This window comes from Stigmatopora nigra, chromosome 9 (assembly GCF_051989575.1).
Source record: "Stigmatopora nigra isolate UIUO_SnigA chromosome 9, RoL_Snig_1.1, whole genome shotgun sequence".
Taxonomy (NCBI): Eukaryota; Metazoa; Chordata; class Actinopteri; order Syngnathiformes; family Syngnathidae; genus Stigmatopora; species Stigmatopora nigra.
In genome coordinates, this window is record NC_135516.1 from 12,418,472 (window position 1) to 12,442,970 (window position 24,499).

The following is a 24,499-nucleotide window of genomic DNA, read 5'->3' on the forward strand; positions in this document are numbered from 1 at the left end:
GTCATTGGTTAGCCGACGGATCTCTTTTGCCGCCCGGTGGTCGTTCCGAGTTACTGCAGCGGGGGCGCTGTGAGGAGGAGTCACATTGCGTGACTGGAGCGTCACGGCGCCCCGCGGCTAACAAAAAATAGCACAGCGCTCGCCTTCTCCACACATTAGCATGAGCTCGGAGGAAGGACGACTCATTTAGCATTAAAAGGCAGCTGATGTGCCAGGTTTTTTTTTCTTTTTTTCAGGCCGCAAACGGCTGCCATTTCCGACCCAGCCACAAGGGTTACGTTTTAAAAAGCAATCTCCATTAATCGCAATGATGCTTTGCCTTGAAAGTCGTAATTATTCAACATTAATGGCTGGCGAATTGAGCGCCGCGCCGTTGACGATTAGCATAATTGCGCCCCCGTAGATTTTTGACCTCCAAATGGCAATTTCTTTAATTGCGCCATGATGGTTGCTAATAGGAGCGCAGAGTGTTGTTCTGAAAGGTTTACGGGATACTTTAGAGGGAGATTTTTTTTTTTTATTGTTCTAAGCTTGCCTGGGTGCTAAAAAGATGTAGCGTGTACGGAAAGGGGAAACATTTTGCAGTTTGAAAGGGAGATACAAATGAGTAGTGAATTCTTTTCAAGAGTGTTTGTTTACTTTTTGATTAGACATCTGTCACCGTCAAATGTACTTTATAATGCATTTTTTAAAATTGTGCAGTGGTTCACAGCCTACATTGACAAGAAATTGTGTTGTTGGCATTCATGGCCAGCTGAGGGCAGTGTCGTGCAGACATGTATTTCCAAATATATATATATATATCTATATATATATAGGTATATATGTATATGTATACATGTGTGTATATATGTATCTCTCTCTCTCTCTCTCTCTCTCTCTCTCTCTCTCTCTCTATATATATATATATATATATATATATATATATATATATATATATATATATATATATATATATATATATATATATATATATATATATATATATATATATATATATATATATATACACATACACATACACATACACACACACATACATGTGTACATATATATGTATGGGTGTATATTTATTTATACACTTGTCTTATGTCAAAATGAATGTAGTAAGTTCAATATTTAAGAACTCGTGGCAAATATCAAAGCAGGGATTTTTTTTTTTACTTGGTGGGTGTGAAAAGCCGAGTGGGTTGTGTGTTTTTTTTTTTTTTTTTTAGGGGGTGTGAGGCTGAGCATAATAAGAAGGGATCACCATTGAGTTGTCCACCCACACAAAGCCCCCTCTGGTCACCTGCGTGGGCTTGGGCCAAAAGAAAGGCGAGGGTGCATGAGAACTCCCGCAAAAGAAAAGAAAAAGAAGAAAAAAAAACACCTTCTGAAATCAGACTGCACTTTTAGAAACAGAGTTTTGTTCTTTTACTGCCATCGACAGCGATAGACGTCCCAATGATGCTATGAGTTAAAATGGCCTTGTACAAGTAGAAAGTGCCATTTGTGCACTAATGGCAAGGGGCTTCCTTTTCTGGTCATTTCGTCAGTGATTTGAAGGCATTTACCGGCGGCTCGCTTCTGATTTTGGCTCATTTCGTCTTCATTTTGGGACATTCTGGTCTCACTTGTTCTTTTGGAGTGTCTTCCTCTTCATTCTGGTGGATTCCCAAGACTCTTTGTCTTGATTTTGTAGCATTTCCAGATCATGTCATGTTGCTTTTTGCTAATTCTCTTTCGATTTGGACCGTATCTGTGTCATCTCCTGTTTTTTGGTCACTAGCTTTTCATTTGTGGCATTTCGGGGGAGTCTTTTTGCACCGATCAATCGTAATATAACATAAACAAATTAAAATGAGTGCCCGTAGATATCTGTTATACATGAAAGAGATGCGCTAAAATGATAAACAGTCTCTTATGTCTTGGCCACCTGGCTTTCTCGCATCTCGAAATTTTACTCTTATCCCGAAATTTTACTCTTATCTCAAAATTCTATTTGTATCTCAAAATTCTACTTGTATCTCAGAATTCTACTCGTATCACAAATCTTTACTCCTATCTCAAAATTTTACTCGTATCTCGAAATTTTTACTTATATCTCGAAATTGTACTTGTATCTCAAAATTTTACTCGTATGTCAGGGTGCTCACTGTACTGAGGCATCTCTGTGTCCTTTCCTATTCATTTAAGGGTGTTAACCCTAACCCATCCCGTCCTGTTGATTTGATAGCATCCCCACAAGAACCGAATGAAGGAATACCTCCCCAATTTGGCATCTTTTCCAATATTTTCATCCAAATTTCTCCCCCAGCCAAACCCAAAAACCAACCACATCCTCCTCGCCGATTTTGCCCGCACTAGACGTCATCATCCCGAATGACTGGACATTGAATTGTTCCGGAGCCCAGACGCTGGCGTCCTCTCTCCATCTCCTCCCACATCCCATCTGCACTCCCGTCCATCGTGTGGGTGAGCGAGTGCAGGAGCTGCGGGGGTGACAACGAATTGTTGCGGGAAGAAGACGCGAACAAAACTTGCAATGTTAACAGCCCAAGTCGCACTTTGTGCCCGAGACACCCGGCCGGCAGATAAGAAGATGTGGGAGGGGCTTAGAGGCTAGACCACGTATATTCCGTCACATCAGAAGTTGCCCCGGGCTCTTTTTAATCTCACCGAGAAGAGGTGAGGGGAAGAAAGAGTACTCGCCGGTATTTTTAGGGAGGCTTGTTATCCCATCGCTGAGGGGGGAACGCCGTCCAGGCTCGCCGCCAAGAAAACAGATAAGAAACGGAACAATGGCGCCCAAACCCGACCCCCAACCGCCTCCTCCCCTTTTCACACCCACAGTTCCAAGGCAAACCTGGACTTGTCAGAGTACTAGCTAAGCGCCACCACGCTTAGGGTATATGCGCATCCTGTAGCGTTTTGATGAGCGACTGGATACGGAAATCAATTTTCACTTATCGCCGCTCGGAGGCCAAATTGGTTTTGGCTGGTTCCGCTGAATGCCAATGAAGTGGCTCGCTCGCTTCACACGGCCCGACTTTATTCTCCGTCAGCACTTGCGTACTTTAAACGCCCAGGTGCTCAAGTGGGACCCGGGTGGGGGACACATGCCAGTAGTTAGGGCCTTGGATAGTACTAAAGTTGATTTCACATCCATTTTGATTGGACGAACTTGGCCCCATTTGCTGCAAGGTGTTCCAGATTGGTTTGGATTGGACGCCATTTGCTGTTGGAAGCACCTTTGATAGGGCTAAGAAGTAGCATGTAATCCTGTGATGTAATTATTTGACAACATACAGTACTGATACTCCCAGGCACGTATTCTTTATCCTCTGCAAAAAACGTAGCAGTACTGTATTTCATACTAATTTCTCACCACAGAAAAAACAAAATTCAATTATTTTTTTTCCTCTTCATTCACTCATTTTGTCAAACGCTCATCCTCACAAGGATCACATTCCATTTTTTCACTTCCAATTCATCAACACCTTCAACCCCATTGACGAAAACAACCATCCACTTACACCCTAATGTGAATTTAAATGACTCCATCACAAGTAGACATTTTTTCATTCGAAAGAATTCTATCTCCCCCCCACCCCCAACTTTTCCCCACATCAGCCACCCCTGAATTTCCTCAAAGCAATCCCATCCCAACTATAGCCCCTCCCCCTGAAAACCCCTGAAGCATTTTACACCAAGAAAGCAACACTCGCCCCAACACTCTTGCTGTAAACACATTTATCTCCCAGAGTGCAAAATCTGAAATCACTCCAGCAATATCTGAGGCAGCCTTTGAGGGGAACCTCCTTCCTTCCTTCCTTCCTTCCTCAAGCCCAATCTCCCACAATCCTTTGCTCCCACCACCAACAAACAGCAGCATCCATCCATCCTCCGGCACCACCACCACCACCCAATCAGTGTCCCCCTTCTCTCTTTCCCATCATCCTTTGCAAGTCTCCGGCCGCCCACACCTGGCGTCCCTCGGGCTTTTTCGCATGCAGTTTCACACCATTTTTTTGGAACCTATTTTTAATTTTTTTCCCCGCCATCCCTCCAAAATACACGTGTAAAATACACAAACACGCCATCTGCGTGACAGCCACAATACAGATCTGGGGACCCCAAATTCAACAAAAGACGGCGCTAACGTGCTAAGGGCCCGTTCCGGACCCCCCTTTCCTCCAAAAAAAAAACATCCCAAGAGTCATCAATCAAAATCCGGGTGACGCAAATGAGCGGCAACAAGAGGCTCACCCGGGCGCCAACCGCCCACGCCACGGGACCTTCGCCTTCCGCTATTGGTCCGTCGGACCCGGGCTAGGGCGAATTGGCGTTCCTCACGTCAGCTTAATCGAGCGGGCTTTTGTGATTGCGCAGTCGCTCGTGGCGTCGAGGGAGAAAGAGACGTGAAAATGCCATTATGGCCCAAGGGTTTTGATTTGGCCGTCTCAAAGCGCCAGATGCTCTTCTTGGCCTTATTTGGATGCTTTGCACGCAATCCACACGGGTTCGAAAAAGTCCGAAGGGAAGCCAAGAGTATTTCCAAAAGAAGGCGTCCAATCATCTTTCTGGAAATTGACAAAAATTGGGAAAACCCCCCCAAAAAAATCAACCACCTCCCAACCAAACAAACTACCATAAATGACTAAGCAAATCCACCTACCAATTCCAGTGAAGACATATTCTTTATCCTCTGGAAGGAACATGGTAGTCTTGTAACCGATATTTCACAAAAATTACATTTTCGGTATCTGCCGGTATTTCAAAAAATAAGGTACTCGTGCTGTGGAATTTGTAGTTTTCGAGATTTAGCTTCTTGGCGCTAGTCGCCTTAGCCAAGATGGTTGCCAGGTATGTTGCCAGGTTTGCTGCCTTTCCGAAAAAGAGTTGTTGTAAAATGGATTTATCACTTTTAGTCGTCTAATCCATTGAACCCTTTGAATGTAACTAGTCAAAATTATTTGTTTGGACTTTTTTATTATGTTAATTCATGTTTATTACCTGACTTCATGGAGGAAGGCGTGGGCTCGATTCCTGCTGGCGCTGCTATGATTGGATGATATATCTTATTATATCAATTAATAATGATCATTCCCATTGCAACTCAATTGCTCCACACTTGTAAAATCTCAAGGAACAACAATCACCGACAGGGGGCGCTGTAACTATGCAAACCGAACCTTCCAGCCTTCTTTGACCCAAACCAATAAATCAATTGAAATCCTTTTTTTAAGACAAAAAAAAACCTTAATAGGACAATTTTTCACGGTGATACAAAAAGCTTACTCGTGTAATTTTTTTTTAGGGGGGGGTCATCCTACCGATTCTTCTTCCGGAAACGCCACATAAAAAATAAAAGAAGCGTAAGAAAAATAGGCCAGATGAAATATTTATGTAGACTTTTTTTGCTTTGAATGGTTTTTTTCTTCATTCTTTTATTTATAAAGCCAGTCTTTGGACAGTAATATAAAAAATGATTATAATTGACTTTTATGACTGAATAGGTTTGTATTGTACATTTTAAAAGCAGAATGTATGATTACTTAGTGTATTTTTTGTGTTTTTTTTCAGCTTGTACACTTTGAATGAGCATGACGAGAAGCACGCGAATGGGAGACCAATCATCTGACCGAGCGACCGCCCGCCCGCCCCACTCTCCACTGCGCGCACACGCGCACCCACGTCTCCGTCATTTCCACACACTTTTCCCACCGGGATGGATGTTCCGCAGCCCCCGTTACACATGGCCGCCGCCACCACAACGCGTACGAGACCGACATTCGTCTTGGTGGTCTTTTTGTGGATCATTGTCGGAGTTTCAACGTCCAGGACCAGGATTTATCCGGCCAATGAAGGTAAGCGGGGCAAAGGGGGGGTGCCGTGGGACACCCGGCTGGAATTTCACGGCGAGGCAAGTCGAGGCGAGCTTAAGGGGGGAAGGAAGCGTGCGTCCTTGGATGTTTGGATTTTTTTGTTTGTTTTCTGGGTGCTGGAGTTTGTGTTTTTGAAACGTTTTTATGTGATTTTTTTAGTTGGTCATTCAAAACTTGACTTTATAGACTAAGATATTACATTTTGGGGGAAGCAAGACTCAGCATTTGGTGTATTTACTACAAGTCCGTGCGATTTAAATGGTTTTTTTTTTAGTATTGGGGTTGTTTTGAATTGTTATTTTGATTTGTTTTTATAGATAGATTTAGTTGTACTTTAATTTACGTTAATGTTTTTAAAGAGAAGCTTAAGTAATGCTGCCTACTTAATAAATAATCAATAAAATAGCATTAATTTCTATGTATACATATCATTTTGCAACCAATTCTGGTTCTAGCACCCCCTGCGATCCTTGGTATGGAGAATAAATGAATGCATTTTTGAAAAAAAATTGTTTCTAAATTTAAAACATTTTTTTTAATTAATTTCATTAAAATTATCAGACTATAGTACACAGTTTTTCCCCTTTTCTTTTTTAATACAATTGAAATAAAAAATAATATGTACAATTTTAAATATTTACAATTATTCTGCCATTCACAATGATAAACAAAAATGACAACCTTCCCAAATAAAACGTCTAACGGTATCAATGGCAGCTAGCCACCTAATGCTAACTCATAATGGGAAACACCATTGACATTTAGCATAATAAATATAATAGTTTCAGCATAATATGTGACAATGGGTAGTACAATACTCAAGTGTATATATTCTTTATCCTCTGCAATGAAATCGATGTTTATTTTGTCCACATTGACCAAAAAAATGTAATTAATCAATATGTACACATTTTTACAACTTTTGACAGTCAATTTATGTAAAAATACTTTTCAATATCATTTTATTCTCAATGTGCATATATTCTTGATCCTCAGCATTGAAATGGATGTTTATTTTGTCCACATTGACCCAAAAAATGTCATTAATGAACCAAGATGCACACATTTTTACAGTCAATTTATGGCAAAATACTTTTAAATATCATTTTTCTCGATTTGAAGAGGATGACATGTTACACTGAAAGCAAAAAATGCTTGATCTTAAGTGCACATTTGTTCCTGATTTAGCAGCCGTCTTTGGCTGAACAAATTGTTTTTTTTTTTTTTGCGCCGCGATGATGAATATCTTTTTTTTTTTTTTAAGGAAGCTTTGTGTGTCGTTTTAGTGACCCTGCTGGATACCAGAACTGTGCCAGGAGAACTGAAATGGGCGGCCAGTCCCTCCGAAGGAGGGGTGAGTACGATCTCTCTCTCTCTCTCTCTATTTGACGTTTTGCTTTTAGTTATGGTTTTCATCCGGCACCCCGCCGACAACCTGCTGTCTTTTTGGACGCGAGGTCTTGAAGAGAAATGCTATCCGTCCTGGACCAAGTGCTAATGGGAGCTAGTTGGCGGAGACTGGTGCTGGTGGTGGGTGTCGTTTCGGATTGGTTGGTGGGCTATGTTTTTGTGGAATCCTTCCCGTGTGGGTTGGACCAGTTTGCTTTTTGGATCAAAAAATTCACTTTGAAATGGATGTCTTTTGTTGTCAATTGTGGGCAATGAGTTAAGTTCCAGTTTAGGGTACTTAGAGGTCACTTGGGGTCAATTTTGGATCATTTTTTAGTGATTTGGAGGGACTTTCTTGTTACTTTGTTGATTATTTTTTGGGCCGTTTCCAACTTGACTTTTTGTTCATTTTTTGGGGGGAATTTTACGATTTTCAACTTTTTGAAGAAAGAACAAATATGGCCATGGATAAAAAAATTAGCCAAAGCGCACTCACTTACAAAACTCACAAAATTGAATTGAATGCTTTTATGGTCATTATAAAAGTAGAATAAGATTTAAATATTTTAAAAAAATATCTAGTTTTACAGCCAAAAAAATATAAATTATGTGCATGACAATATGAATGAGGGAGTACAACGCCATGGGCCGTAATGGGGCCTCATAACGGACCACTTCTGGCTCGCGGGCCACATGTTTGACACACCTGCTTTTTTTGGGGGGGGGGCACGGATTGAACGGTCAAACAGGAAAAAAGTTTGGTTGTTTTCAGAGCGGCTCACAGTGTCTCACCTCGCTGTTGGTTTAAGACTTATTGGTGAACTTGACACGGGTTGGTGGGCTCTCTATACCCTCATTCTCTCCCAGTTGGCTTGATTGACGGGGTCTCGGTCTGCACACAGCGAGCTTTTGATTACGGCGACGCCCCCCCACCCCCCATCCACCAAGACACCAACCCCCCCCACCCCCTTAAGCCACACTTTCTGCATCTTCTCGCTTGACGTCCGCATATATCGCAGGGGATCTCTCCTTTTTTTCTGTTTCTTGCAGGCTTTTTTTTGGCAGCTGTGATTTTCATTCAAGTAACAAAAATAAAAAAATAATTAAAACAAAATGAAAGAGTCCGGATGAGCGGAGACAAAATGCTGTTAGTTTGGCAGCCATCCTTTTAATGGCAGTGAATGAGTTAATGATGGTTTGGCAATGTCCCATTGGTGGCAAGTGGGAGGTCTGGCAGACGTTTTTTTTAAATGGTAGCTCGTGAACTAATTATGGTTTGGAAATCTTTGGCTACTACTGTCGACGATGCATGTCCAATTCATTTTGACTAGGACGAATGGCATTAATCATTCAATAGCATTAAACCAGTTAATCATCTTTTTTTAAACTGATATAGATGTCCAATCCATGAAGTGAGTATTCAATGGCTATTAATGAGTTAATTATTTTTTGTGACTCTTTGGCTGCTATTGACACCGAAAGATGTCCAATTTGTGTCGAGGGGGAGGAATGGTATCAATTATTCAATGGCAGGTAATGAGTTAATTATTATTTTTTGTAACTATGGCTGCTATTGACATCAATAGATGTCCAATTTTTATCAAAGGGGAGAACTAGCATTGATTATTCAATGGCAGTTAATGAGTTAATGGCTGTTTGGAACTCTTTGACTGCTATTGACAACAATAGATGTCCAATTTGTGTCAAGGGGGAGGACTGGCATCCATTATTTAATGACAACTATTGCGTTAATAATGATTTTTGTGTTGAGTTTATTATTTTTTAACTCTTAGGTTCCCATTGACGCCAATCAACGTCCAATCTGTTCTGACAATAACCCAATGGGAGTTCAATGTTGTTTTTAAGCGATTGGCTGCCATTGGCCGTGATAGACATCCAATCCATGGCGTTGAAACGCAATCAAGCCATTCCGGTTGCAATAGATTTGACATCCATCGCCGTCGATGGCGAATGAGTTCCTCCGACTCACTAATTGACCATCCCCTAAGCCCCTCCCCCTCTTATTATCAACTCGTCAAACACTGTGCGTTTGAAGTTAGCGCGCCCGCGGCAGATTATTATTCAGCGGCCATAAAAAGCCAATTTGGAGTGGAGGGGTCTCGGCGGTCATTTGCGGGGTCGCGGCGCAAGGCAAGCGGACGCCTCTATTGAGATGGATGATGTGGTGAAGGCTGGGCTGGGTTCCTTTGGATGGAAATGGGATTGTGACAAAAAAAACTGCTAAAAACCTTGAGTGGCAACAAATGGGAAATGGCCGCGGAATAGTGTTGCCACAATGGCTGTGGTCAATAGTTATCGCTTCTCTTTACATGTAAATGTTTGTGTTTGGTTTTTTTGTAGTGGGAAGAAGTGAGTATCATGGACGAGAAAAACATCCCCATCAGGACGTACCAGGTTTGCAACGTCCTCCAACCCAACCAGAACAACTGGCTAAGGACGGACTGGATCGCCAGATCTGGCGCCCAGCGGGTTTACGTGGAGGTCAAATTCACACTCCGAGATTGTAACAGTCTGCCCGGCGTCACCGGCACTTGCAAGGTATCTATCTAGTGCTTCCTTTTGCCATCATTTTAGTGTCTTTTAAAAATGTACATAATCAGTTTAAAAGGCACTTATTTATATATTGTAACCTTGTTATTGGTTAGTTTTTGTTCTCAAAGCGACTTGGAACAAAATCAAAATCAAGAAATGACCCATGAATCCATAATTTCATAGACCAGAGTACCTCGAGAAAACCTACGCAAGCCCGGGGAAAAAAACCTGCAAACTCCCCGACCTGGGATTGAACCCACGGCCCTAGAACTGCGAGGCAGACGAGCCAACCACTTAACCAACGCACCACCCAAAATGATCCCTCGCAGAAAAGCGTATTATTACTATCTGTGATGCATTAGAAAGTGTTACTTTGGCCGTATAGATGAATGTAGGCGATTCGTTAAGTGGGATCGAACCCACGGCCCTAGAACTGCGAGGCAGATGAGCCAACCACTTTACCAACGCGCCGCCCAAAATGATCCCTCGCAGAAAAGCATATTATTGCTATCTATGATGTATTTCAAAGTATTACTTTGACCGTATAGATGAATGTAGGCGATTCGTTAAGGGCGTTGAATACATATTTATTTATTGGACGACAGCTCGCTGTGGTTTTGGCTCATTATCACATAAAAGGCAGGGAAATAAAAATGACGTTTTCGCCCGAAATCCCCTTTTATTGTGTGGCAGGAGACGTTCAATCTGTACTACCACGAGTCCAACGAAGACAGCGAGAACTTCATCAAAGAGAGCGCCTTCGTTAAGGTGGACACGGTGGCGGCTGACGAGAGCTTCACCCAGGTGAGCCTTCCCGCATATGGCGGAAAGAAAAAAAAAGGCACATTCTGATTTGCCGCGCAAGCACTTTTATCTCCCACCGAAGATTTCTCGCCTTTCGCTAATTGCCGCTCCCGAAGGACTCGGTGTTTTCATCGCTTTGACGCTATTTGCTAGCGAGCGGTGGCTTTACCGATGGAATTGAAATGAGTTGGACACCTAGGTAAAAAAATAAATACCAAAATGCGACTAAATGAGCAACAAAATAATGTGGGAGTATAACAATTAGGGATGTCTCCAATTTTAGCCCATGATAAAAAAACACAGTTTTTGGTTTGTGTAGGAGTTCGAAGACAATAAAATAAAATGTACAAGGATATTTTGATAAAAAGTATGTTATTTACTGCACAAAAACATCAGAATTGGGTGGAAAAATATTTTTATTTTATTTATTTGTTTATTTTTATAGCTGCAAAGCAATAATATTATCACAATTCTACTCCTAAAGTCAATAGTTTATGTATTCAAACTATTCCACATAGGGAATGTTTTTGTTCCCACAGATTCAGCACAGACTGTTAACCCAATAAAGTTTTTTTAATTCAAACTGGCATCACCTGATGCCAATCAACCCGATTAAGACACCAGATTGGTGAACATTTCCTCCTCTTTTTCAGTTGGAATGAAAACTCCAAGCCATGCATTTGGACCCCCTCTCCCCATATAGTTTTGACGATAAAATAAACGATTGGTCGCCAGCACCCACTAAAAATGCGACTTTCCCTTCAGGTGGATGTGGGGGACCGAATCATGAAACTCAACACGGAGGTCCGGGATGTGAGGGTGACCACCAGGAAGGGTTTTTACTTGGCCTTCCAGGACGTGGGCGCCTGCATCGCCTTGGTGTCCGTGCGGGTTTTCTACAAAAACTGCCCCCTGACCATTCGTAACCTGGCAACCTTCCCGGACACGGTGACGGGGGCCGACACGTCCTCCCTGGTGGAGGTCCGGGGATCCTGCGTGGACCGATCCCAGGAGAGGGAGGAGCCTAAGATGTACTGCGGAGCCGATGGGGAGTGGCTTGTTCCTATTGGTGGATGTCTCTGCGACCCAGGATATGAAGAAAAGGGGACTTTGTGCAAAGGTAAGTCGCTTCTTTGTTATTGTTGTTGTTGATATTATTATTATGGGATGCTTCGTCCCAATGGTGGTCAGGACATTACCATATTTTCTCGCATATAGGCCGTATTTGTTGCTAAAAAAATGATCACTGAATTACAGGTAATTTTTTTTCTTCGTTGTAATTAATGTCAATGTTAAGTCTACCAAATGTCCACATTTTTAATGGGCCACTTGAGGAGAAATGTTTGCAATGTGTCTTGAGTCAAGCCGGTTTGTTAAATGGTGTTCCATTTCCTGTGGACTACAAGTTGTTAAATCTTATTGTGAATCGCCATCTGGACAAAAGGGGTTTGAAATGGGGGTGGTGGGGGGCAACAAAAAACCAAAAAAAAAACGCCTTTCTTTCACTTCCAAGTGTGGTCCGAACTTTACAGTCGCAAATTTGCAAGCTGTTCACACTTTTAGATAACACACTTGGGGTGCAGATGACGTGGATGGCGAGGAGAACTCCACAACTAGGCCTGGGCAATCAATTCTTTTAAACAATCCACTTTTTATTATTATTTTTTGCCCTTTTTTTGCAGATAATACAAAAATTATTTATTGAAATAGTTTCTTGTTACATGTGTTCAAATCAATCTGGCAACCCAATGAATGTATTCTTTTGTGCAAAGATATTAGTCTTATCAAGAATTTATTTATTACTAAAAATAAACTGAAATCACTAAAAAGAGGTCACAAAAAAGATATTTTTATTTGTTATTTTTGAATTGACATATTTTAGTGAATTCAATGAACACCCTTAAGCATGAGTGTCAAACTCAAGGCTCGGGGGCCAAAATGGGCCCTGACTTCATTTTTTGCGGTCCGCAAATTTCAACTAAGTGACTGTTTCTCGCTTAATTAAAATTTTAATAAAATATCTTTAACTCCTCCATGAATTAACAAGGAAAATCAGGAACTATTTACAGATTAAAAAATAAATTACTAAAAAAAATTAATTCACAGCTAAAAAAAAAGAATAATCATTTTGAAAATGAATAAATACAAATTTTAAGATTAATATTTACTCTTAGTTACGGTTTTAATCAAAAGTTAGGAACTATACATTCACATACAATTTTTACAGAAATATACCAAAAAATCTATATGTACATTAGCACCAATGCTAGTTAATAAGCTACTTAAATGTATTATTTTTAGCTCAAAGTTGCTTCAAAATTATTCATGGTCGATCTAAACTGTCCATCGTATAATTAATTAGTCGACCCTCCGATTAAAAAACACAAGCCCAATTCGGCTCGCGTCAAATACGACTTTGAAACCAAAAAAAAAATCCCGCATGAGACAAAAGTGGCCAACGTTCCTCCCCCCTTTTTCTCTCCCCCATTTTCCCTCTCACCCAGATGGACAGACAGCATCCGGGTAGACGCGAGGGAGCCTCCATTTTTATTTATGGAGCCTATCCCAGAAGGCTAATTGTATAACAAACACGGCCATAATTCAGACTTAAAACAAAGAGGGAAAAAAACAAAAAAACAAGAGCCAAATGACAGTTACTGCCAATTGGCAAAAACACGACCTGGAAAACTGCGTTTTGTTTCATATTTTTTCATTTTTTGCCAAATTTCTGCCTGACAAATGTCTTTTAAAGACCACCGGTCCATGTGAAAGGGGACGTACCCCGAAAGTCTGGAGGCTGTTGCTCCTCTAGAAGATTTAGGGGAGCCCCTTGACTCGCTTGAACCTGGAGCAGATGTTAAGTGCCATCTATCTGTCGGATGGGTGAATAGCGTCCCTTTTTTTTTTTTAACGTTCGCGGGGGGAATTTCCCGAGAGGGGGACGACCACGGGGGAGGTTTTAGATCGTCTTTCTTCCCACGTGTCGTCGAGGTCAAAAGGTTCTTGAGTTCTTGTTGTTGTTTTTTGGTTTGTTTTGAAAGTTTTTTTTTTTTTACGTTAGTGTTTTTGTCTATGGAAAAGACACCTGCTACTTCAAGTGTACTTGTAGTAGAGTTGTTGGATAGATACGCAAATTCTTTTACCCGCTAGCTAGGAGCTTTGTTGGAGGAAATTGAGCTTGTGGGTTGAGGGCTTTGTTTTGAAGGTTTTTTTTTCTTCCTTCTGGTCTGGTTCACTTTATAGCTTTTTAAAATGTTGCTGTGACATTTGGGTGAACTTTTGTTGCAATGGAAAGTGGGGAAAGAAAGAGAGGAGGGGGGGAATGATAGTGACGTTAGCTGGCGTTAGCAACAACAACGGAATTTATACAGATAATAAAACATTAAACCACTTCAATAAGGGATTTTTTTTAATGGTTTGGAAATGTTGGCAGGAAAAACAACAATGGGATTAGTTCACAAAATTTGTGTTGGAAAAAGTTACTTTTAAAAAAAGAGTTAGATGCTAATTAGCAACAAGATGGAGGCTAGTGTAGCTAGCTAATTGCCATGCTAGCTGATACGGTTTATTTACTATTTTAGGGACATTGTGAATGCGAAATTTGTGGCGATTTAAGCTAATTTGTAGAAATTTTGTATGGTTCATTTTCTTTGTATCAAAAACAAATGTTTTCTTTGTATTATAAATAAGTTAATAAATAGACATAAATATTATGTAGAAATTAATTAATACATATATAAATAAATATATAAATAAATATGGAAAATAAATGTATAAATAAATACAGAAAGAAGATATATAAATAAATACAGAAAATAAATATATAAATAAATACAGAAAATAAATATATAAATAAATGTAGAAAATACATATATAAATAAATATAGAAAATAAATATATAAATAAATATAAAATATAAATATAGAAAACAAATATAGGAAATAAATATAGAAAATAAATAAATATAAAATATAAATATAGAAAACAAATATAGGAAATAAATATAGAAAATAAATAAATATAAAAAATAAATATAGGAAATAAATATAGAAAATAAATAAATATAGAAAATAAATAAAAACAATTTTGCAAATGTACTGCAAACTAGTAGTTGCGCCCACTGCAGTTTTGAAAAGAATCTTAACGTTGAAGGCGATCAGTGGAAGCGAAACTAAAGAGCGGTGGCTAATCAAGGTCGTCCACCTGACGCAAGGCACATACTCACTTCCCTTCCTCCATTCCTGGGTTTATGCTAATCCCGGCAGCGATTCTATTCCCAGTCCGCTTCTGATTCCTGAAACAAGAGCGGATTGAGGCGGTTCGGCGAAATGCTAAACGCTCGTTTTCACCGTTGATGCGGACTGACGTGGATAATAAGAGAAGCTCTGGAAAGGAGGAAGGGATTACATCTTGAATAGTAAGATCCCACTTTTGGAAAAAAAAGACCTGCTGACAGCAGAAGGCCGTACCGCCCCTCCCCCGGCGACCGGTGCGGGAACTCCCCCTCTCCTCTTTTTTTTTTTAAAGAAAACCGAGGTCACGACCGATCCCGATGAAGACGTCAAACGCTCTTGACTGACAGCCGTGCGCACACTCCCACACGGGCCAAGCCAGGGGTCGCGACCCCGTGAGATGAAGTCGTCAAAAGTTTGACAGCTGCGATCCGTCCGGAAAGATCGGAAACCGAGGTGGCTAAGGGAGGGGGGGGCAACAGAGAGAATTGGAAGTGGCTGAAGAATTAATTCAGTGCCTCCTGGATTTTTTGGGGGGTGTGGGGGGTTGTTTTCTTCTCACTGTCGCGCGCACCACCCCCCATTAACACACTAGTTTTCTCCTGGATTTTTTGGCTCTAGGCCTGGGAGGCCCGGAATGCCGCATTCCCAATCCCCGGCCGGCCATACAGATAGATTTCATGCTCGCCATTCTTTTTTAGCGCACCTGCAGTGACCCGTTGACGGCTAACAGAAAATAGTCAGGTGACCAAAACACTGGCAGTTTGGACAAGTGTGTGCAAGGGTGTTTTTTTATTGGGGTCGTGGCATCCGAGTTTCAGTACAGTGTAACTCAATTTTATGGATTTACTAATATCGGGTTTCAATGCCCGATGCCTTGCTATTAGGGTAGAACCATTAGGAAATGTTGTATTTTTTTAAAAACCCTTAAAAAAATCTTTTAAAAATCTAATTTCCAATCATGTGATCAGATCTGGGATCATAGATGTCCAATCCCTGTCACTTCATTTTGAGGATATCCCGATATTTTGGCAATTGACTAAAAACTATTTATTTTTTACGGAACTTTCTATTTCTTTTGAAGATATCTTACTTTGTAATCGTTAAAAAAAACTTTAAAAGATAAAATTTCCAATCATGTGATCAGATCTGGGATCATAGACGTCCAATCCCTGTCACTTAATTTTGAATATTTGCCGATACTTCGTTAATTGACTAAAAACTGTATTTATATCTTACAAAACTTTCAATTTTTTTCTGAAAATATCCTACTTTGCAGTCCTTAAAAAAATGATTAAAAACCCAATATTTTTTACACAGCTATCTCCAAAATGACATCACCATTTCCGATTTCCAATCACGTGACCAATCTCAACCAATCCCAATCCTTCTGGATTATTCAATTTCCTCATCCCCATCAATGACCATTAAATACATCAAATTAATTTCAACTACCCAAGCTTCGCATTAGTCCATTACCGGCGACCAATCCCGTTTTGTAGGCTACAGAAAGCGAAGAATTCCGTACCCAGTCTTCCCATTTAAATACGCCATTGCATTTTTGTATTCCCAATTAGGCGTCTGGAGCAATGCCCGTCAATGCCTACACATTCATGTGTAGGAGTGTGTTTTGTCATCGTGTCTATGTGTGGGTTTTGCCAACGGTAGCTGCCAAAATGAGAAAAGATAGGAATTCACCAACGAGCGAAAGTTTTTATCGGTCGGCCGTAAACTGAAATTGAACCTGCGTCCGTCTTCTCTCAGGTGGTCGTGGAATATTTGGCTGTTTCTTATGATCTTTTATTCCTCTTTTGTAACTCCGCGGTCGGTCCACAGTCACGGGGGGTGATCGGCTTGATCTTTGTGTGGCGGAGAAGGTGGGAGACGGAGTTTGGTGGGGGGCATTGTTTCTAAAGTCCTCCTTTCACATGCTAATTTCGCTAAATGCGCGTGCGTGTGTTTCTCTTTAAAAAAAGAGGACTTTGGAAATTTTGGCAACTCAAGGTTTGGATGGAGGAGTACAGTCGGTTATTGCAAATTTACTTTTTCTCGTTTTTTTCTGTTATTAAATATTAGCATTTTTTTTTAAGTTCATTAAAATATTTGCTCTACATTGACTGCGATATTCGAGGGATTACTGTATTGTGATGATGTCGCTCCACATAGTAATAGAGCCATTTTTCTGTAACAGTAATTACATTTACAGTCCCATAATCATGAGTTTTTACACACCAATTAAATGAGAGATTTTTCTTTAATTAAATGTTAACAGTAACCAAATGACTATAAAACTGAAAAATACACTTATTTGGTCTATTTTACTTGAAGTCTAATGTATGCAATACATCCATTGAATTGGATTGATTAGTTTTATTGTCATTATATAAGTATGAGATTTAAATTATGACCACTAAGTGCACAAATAACAACAACAAACAAATGGACAAATGCATCATCAATAAATAAGTAGTAAGTAATTCATAAATAAGTAGTAAGTAATACATACATAAGTAGTAAGTAATACGTACATAAGTAGTAAGTAATACGTACATAGGTGGTAAGTATGTAATACATACATAAGTAGTAAGTAATACATGAATAAGTAGTAAGTAATACATACATAAGTAGTAAGTAATACGTACATAAGTAGTAAGTAATACGTACATAGGTCGTAAGTAATACGTACATAGGTGGTAAGTATGTAATACATACATAAGTAGTAAGTAATACATGAATAAGTAGTAAGTAATACATATATAAGTAGTCAACACAACATAACAACAACAACAACATGGACCAAGACCATAGACATTTTGATCCAAGATGGCGGCACACAAGAGTGCAATGGCTCATTGCTTTCCAGTTTGCTCCTTTATTTTCTCATCTTATTGTTATTTACGAAGACTACTGATTGATTGACAAGGACAGACAACAATATTTGATTGATTGATTGATAGATTGATTAACAAAGGACATACAACAATACAACCAATATCTCCCCTCCATTTCAACCCAAAAATAACATATTCCAACATCTAAACTCATTTCTATTCACCCCCATCCAGTTTATTTCTTTCAATTTGACTAAAACCTAATTATCCCCAAAGTACCACATCCCCATAAATACCCCCACACACACACACACCTGAGCTAGTAGTGAATAAGTTAAATGAACTCACATATAGTCCTTCCTCCTGCATTCTGTAGGTTGTAATTAACTGGGCATGACCCCTGTGATTAACAGTGAGGGCCTATCAATCCATCAACATACACCCCCCCCCCCCCCCCCACACACACACACACACACCTACACACACACACTTTTATCCATCATCCATCCCAAAGACAAGTGTCAGGCCCAGAACAGCATGGAGCACTTCCTGCTCCTAAATCGTCCACTGGGTGGGAACAAGGGTGTGTTGATGGATGGTGTGTGTTGAAGAGGTACACACACACAAATACACACACAATACACACAAATACACACAAATGGTATCCCGACAAGGCCCTTAGTTGGACTGGCAATGAGCTGCATTTGCATTTTGGAAAGAAGAAGAATGCATATATGCAAATGTGGACATTGCTGATAGTAATCAAAGGGCACCTTGCTTTATGTGCTTTCATCCTTCGTTGTTCCTACTCAAGCTTTTTTTTTTTTTTTTTTTTTTTAATCTGGGAAATCTTTATTTCATAGGGACTCGTTTCACCAATTTGTAGACAGTTTTAGTGTGAGATAGGATGAAGAGGTGTTTGGGTAATGTTTATGCAAAGTGATGAGGGTGTTTTTTTTTTTTAATTGGGGCTTAGGTGAGGGTTTTGATGGATATATTTTATAGGCAAATAAAAGTACAGTAATCCCTTGATTATTGAGGGTAATGTAGACATAAGTAGGGAAGTTAGGTCACCCCTATTTTAGCAAAAAAAAATATATATTTTGTCTTTTTACTTTCAGTGTGGATTTTCACATTTTTATGAATTTACAAAAAAAATATTTAAATTACAAAAAAAAATTCCCACCCCGCATATAACGTGATGTAGTGAAGCCGTGATAATCGAGGGATTACTGTACTTTTTTTTTACTATTTGGCTGCATAATACAGGTAAGATAAATTGTTACTTTACTGACACCGTTATTTTCATAAAATTTGGACGTTTATTATTGTCAATGACAGTGAATAAGAAAAATACTTGATGCTTTATAAGCCTGGCGGGCCACTAGGCTTTTCTGTAACTGTATTTTTAGTGATTTTAATCCAATTTATACTGCTTTTATTGACATTTTATTCATTTATAACTGATTTTTTTATGCAAATAGGTCTAAAAATTATTTTGAAGCTTTAATTCCAGACCACGCCCCCTCCTGCTCACCTTCCAAAGACTTTGAAACCGCAAAAGCCCGGACAAAAAGCTTAGAAAGGAGAGACTGGGAGAAGTTTATGGCCTTGAATGCTTTCTGGGGTCGGACGTAGACAAAGACGGCGCACTTGCCTCGTTTAGCGCCGTAATCAAGCGTCAAGTTCTCGGAAGCCTCTCCTCTCTTTCTCCTTATTGCCTCGTTTACTTGCTCGCTCTGTATTTTATCTTTATTGTTTCGTTAGATTTATGTTAATGAGTTTACAAAATGGCCTCGCGTGCAGGATACTTTCAATTGGCGTCAATAAGCTATAAAATCCGGCTTTCTCGTGGACGGAGGAGTTTTCAGCAAACAAATTGTCGATCATAGACGTCCAATCTTGCGGCTCTTAAGAATTCCAGTCATTTAATCACATTTGATGATTTCCTGGGCTATAAAACGCTCATTTTTGTCAACGATAATAAAAGCTTTCGATAACAATTCGATTATTTTAAACTGCAGTTACAACACATGGCCACCACAGAGAATGGGGGCGCTGTTGTGCGACTATTGAGATGAACGCTAATTTCAGACCAATGCTCAAGAGAAGTTAATGAGGACATTTGTTTTTAGTCTGTTAGCAATAGAGGCTAACAGAGGTGAGTGCAAAAGTTTAAGGAGGAAAGTCATTTATTTACTAATTGACAAAAAAATGCAACTTTTCGTGATAATTATCGACATCAACTGATCTTTTTTGTGCCCTGTGATTGGTATGACCACTGATTCAAAAGGGGATATGCTCCAGCACCCCCAAGATCCTTGCGATGACAATTTAATGGCTGTGAAGGAGCCACAAGGGCTACAAACAACAAAAACAATGATGGCGTGTATTGCAAAATACATCTACAGCAGTTTTGGCTAATATCCTTCTCATATGGCTTTAATTTGAGTTATACTACTTCAATAAAAAGACATTTGGCTTCTTCACTGATGATTATCTGCTAGACAATGTTTGTTTGCAGGCCAAATGCTACACCGCTAGCCAAAACCACCATGACCTTTTGACCTACATTATTTTTATAGCGGCCTTAACGTAGAAAAAAACTCAGTTTTGGAACGTAACCAACATGTGACCTTTTTTGTGTCTTTCCAGCATGTCCTGCCGGGTTCTACAAGTCCAGATCGTCGGATTCCGGATGTTCCAAATGTCCTCCGCACAGTTACTCGCTACGTGAAGGTTCCACGCTTTGCGACTGCCATTCCGGATACTTCCGAGCGGAGAGTGACCCGCCCTCCATGGCTTGTTCCCGTAAGTACCGCAAAAAAATAAAAAATACAAAGCCTTATCCACGTCATCCGTAGCATAAAGTGCCCTCCATTTTTCCTATTTAGGCCGTGATAGACATTTTTTTTAGCGTAGAGCAGCACGCTGGATGGATATTTTGTCTTTCTCAGGCCAACTGAGCTCGACATTTACGCGTCTAAATAGAAGTATTGTTTGCTGATTTTATTAATTATGACTAAAGCACCATCCACATCCTGTTTAGTCACTGCCAGTGTGACGTTGTTAAATTTAATTATGATTATGTGGGGCATGTGGTCTTGTTTTGGCATAAAAAGACGTATATTGCGTATTAAAACATTTTATTTAAAAACACTTTAAAGTAAAAGGCCCCCAATTATTAAAATACCTGAATATTTTGAAAATGCAGCAATATAAAAGATATTTTTTTCCGTATATAGTTGGTAGGTACAACTCAAAGACGCTATAGGTGCTTTTTGATTATTTAAAAAAAAATAATATACAAGTTATTGTGACATTTTTTAATAAAATAGTCAAGTTTTCTTAAGTTATTGGTTATTTTTTACACAAAGTCATATCGTCGCTAGCTAGCTAGCTAGTAGTCAGAAGCTACTGGAAAGACACATTTTTATAGAAAATTCATTTTAACTTTTTAAAATAAGAATATTTTAATAAAAGCTGATGGATATGTTGCATTCTGTCCATTTAAAAGTAAAAAAAATTCAAAATTACAATCTATTTTTGGCATAGTGCCCCCCCTCATTAGATTACATTAGATTAGGTTACATTTAATTTAACTTCATAGTTTATAGGGCGAGTAATTTTTTTTCTAATTAAAAAGAAATTCACCTTTTAATGCTAAATTATGACTTTCTGTCAAAATAAGATGGCTTTCCTTTGATTTGCTGCAATTTAAAATGAATAAATATAACAATAGCACTGTCATATTTGCATTAGTCAATTGACTTGAATGTGAAAGAATAAAGGAGGAGTGTGTGGGAAAGCGTTGTTGCAAAAGTCCTGGCTAATGTGTGAAAAGAAGCAGGTCTGTCTCGGGGTTGGAGCGCAAATCTTTTCTGACATAACGCTGGTAAACAAGGAACAATGGCCAAGAGGACTAAGTGATAACATTCCACCCACATTTATTCCCACAAGAGCAGCAGCTAAAGTTCACCACCATGTCTATTTTTTTGGAAGAAAAAAACGACATAGGCACCTATGTCGATTTTTCCCCAAAAAAACGACATGGGTACCTACGTCATTTTTCCCCCCAAAAAAACGACATAGGTACCTATGTCATTTTCCCCCCCAGAAAAAAACATAGGTACCTATGTCATTTTTCCCCCAAAAAAACAACATAGGTACCTATGTCATTTTTTCCCCAAAAAACGACATACACGTCGATTTTTCCCCAAAAAACGACATACACATGTCGATTTTTCCCCAAAAACGACATAGGTACGTACCTATGTCGATTTTTCCCCCAAAAACGACATAGGTACCTGTCATTTTTCCCCCAAAAAAACGACATGGGTACCTATGTCATTTTTCCCCAAAAGACGACATGTCATTTTTCCCCCCAAAAAACAACATGTCATTTTTCCCCCAAAAAACGACTTAGGTACCTATGTCATTTTTCCCCCAAAAAACAACATAGGTACCCATGTCATTTTTCCCCCCAAAAAACGACATAAGAATACAAGTCATTATTTTGTCAACACCACTTTCAAATGTCCCGCGAGCCCTCCCTTCCAAATCCCATCTTCTTGTCCTCCTTTTCAGAACCCCCGTCGGCCCCACAGCAGCTGATCTCAGTGGTCAACGAGACCTCGGTGGTCTTGGAGTGGAGCCCCCCTCGCCGACTTGGCGGTCGGAGCGACGTCACCTACGGCCTGGATTGTCTGGTCTGCCAAGGTGGCGACGGGAATCGGACCGCTTCCCAGAGCGACATCCCGGCGCGTTCCGACCCGGGGACGGCGGGACCCCAGGCGTGGACGGGCGGGGGCGTCTTTTCCGTCGGGGACGCTCACCCCTGCCGACCCTGCGGCCCCGGCGTGCTCTTCTCCCCCGACCGGACGGAGCTGAGGGGGACCCGAGTGGTCGTGAGCGAGCTGCGAGCCCACACGCGCTACACCTTTTTCGTGCACTCGCGCAACGGGGTCTCCCGGGGTGCCGCAGTCGAGCCCGCCCAGAGCGTGTCTGTCTCCGTGACCACCAATCAAGCTGGTAAGAACTTTTTAATTTCATATTACCATTCATTCATTTATTCTAACTGTTTATCCTCCCGAGGAGGGGGTGCCGGAGCCCACCCTACCTGGCTTCGGTGGCCAACTAATCGCAGGGCACTGTGAGACAAACGACCAATAGAATCTAGGGACAGTTTTTGCGTACATGTAGCCTAGCATACATGCTCTGGGGATGTGGGAGGAAACCGGAGTACCCGGAGAAAACCCACACAAGCAATGGGAAGAACATGGAATCATAGTCAGGAGCCACCTGGTGTCTAACCCACGACCACAGAACTGTGAGGCTTGATGTGCTAACCACTAGGCCACTGGATTTAGATTGAAATAGTGGAAAAAAATTGTGTATGGTCAAATATATACGCAATTTTGGTATAAAATCTTCTGTAGTTTTAACTAAATTACTAAATTCACCAAAATTTGCATATATAGTATGTTCATTAAGATGAATATTAATATGTGCAGTCTCGTTTAATTGGTTTAATTGGTCACTTGGATATTCCTTGCAGACCAAACAGTAAAAAAATTAGGCTACTTATAGTCCGGAAAATACAACATAATAACTGAAAATAGTAATAAAAAAACTCATGTTGTGCTAAACAATAGTAACAAATCATAACATTTATAAACAAAAGTAGAGTAGAGGAAAAAATGAGTTTTACTTTTTAAAATCCGATTAATTTGCAAAATGTCCATTTTCACTTGCTACAAAAGTTGCCTGCTTTCCTCCCTCCCGTATGAACCTTTCCTCTAATCTCCCTGACATTGTTGCCATAGTTACGCCTTACGTTGTCCTCCCACACTAAACAATCGCCACATTAATTATAGCCATCTTCTTAAGTCAATGTCAGAAACTTTAAATAGCAACAACAACCCATAAATATACCACAACCGCTCCTTAAACATAAAAAAAAGATTTGACGGCGTGTTTCATTATGGTAACAGGGTGTACGGCGGCCATTTTTTTCCCCTCAACGTCATCTTGGCGTCCGCAATTTTGCGCTGGCATTTTGAAAAGTGACACACCTGCTAAGTTTGAAGCGCCCCGGGGAAATAAGTTGGCGTGCCTGGGATGTGTCAGCCTCAACCTGCGCGACCATATGGCTCCACGTCACGGCCCGAGGGAGCCTCGGAAAAGAAAAAAAAAAATGGTAGCCTCGGTACTGGCCAACTTTTTTTTTTTTTTTTTGCTCTAAAGACGGAATAAGATTCAGGTCGGATCTCTCGGGCGTCGGGTCAACGGCGGCGGCGAGTAAGCTTTGCCGTTATTGTGGAGTGAAATCCAATTTTAGGCGCCTCGTACTGTCCATAGCGGCGAAATGGGAAGATTTGTTCATTGTGGTTTTAAATACTTGATAATTTCTGCTTCTGATTCATTTTATTTGATTAATATTGGTAAACTATTAGCAGCTCATTTCTATTGTATGAATTAGTATTGATAACAAACAGGTTTTGATTATATCCACTTGTTAAAATGTATACTTAAAATTCCTTCTTGACCTAATCCAGTATCTTTTACATTTATTCCCCTTTTTCCTCTTTTTTTCTCTCACTAAGTCATTTATTCCTCTTTTTATTCCTCATAAAGTCATTTATTCCTCACTAAGTCATTTATTCCTCTTTTTTTCCCCTCACTAAGTCATTTATTCCTCTTTTTTTCCCCCTCACCAAGTCATTTATTCCTCTTTTTTTCCCCTCACTAAGTCATTTATTCCTCTTTTTTCCCTTCACCAAGTCATTTATTCCTCTTTTTTCCTCTCACAACGTCATTT

The 24,499-nt window shown here is 40.1% G+C and overlaps 1 protein-coding gene across 9 annotated transcripts in view; it reads left to right on the plus strand.

Annotated features, from left to right (window-relative positions):
* LOC144201315 (ephrin type-A receptor 4-A-like) overlaps positions 1-24,499 on the plus strand; it is a 48,328-nt gene that overhangs the window by 15,414 nt on the left and 8,415 nt on the right. For 8 of the 9 annotated variants that reach the window (XM_077723826.1, XM_077723834.1, XM_077723827.1 and 5 more), the window contains 7 exons: positions 5,569-5,852; positions 7,157-7,224; positions 9,621-9,818; positions 10,506-10,616; positions 11,382-11,736; positions 20,335-20,490; positions 22,267-22,710. In XM_077723826.1, coding sequence (XP_077579952.1) covers positions 5,714-5,852; positions 7,157-7,224; positions 9,621-9,818; positions 10,506-10,616; positions 11,382-11,736; positions 20,335-20,490; positions 22,267-22,710 — 1,471 coding nt within the window. In that variant the 5' untranslated portion in view covers positions 5,569-5,713. Of the gene's footprint in view, positions 1-5,341; positions 5,361-5,568; positions 5,853-7,156; positions 7,225-9,620; positions 9,819-10,505; positions 10,617-11,381; positions 11,737-20,334; positions 20,491-22,266; positions 22,711-24,499 lie in introns of those variants that run through there. The other variant, XM_077723833.1, reaches the window with a different exon arrangement.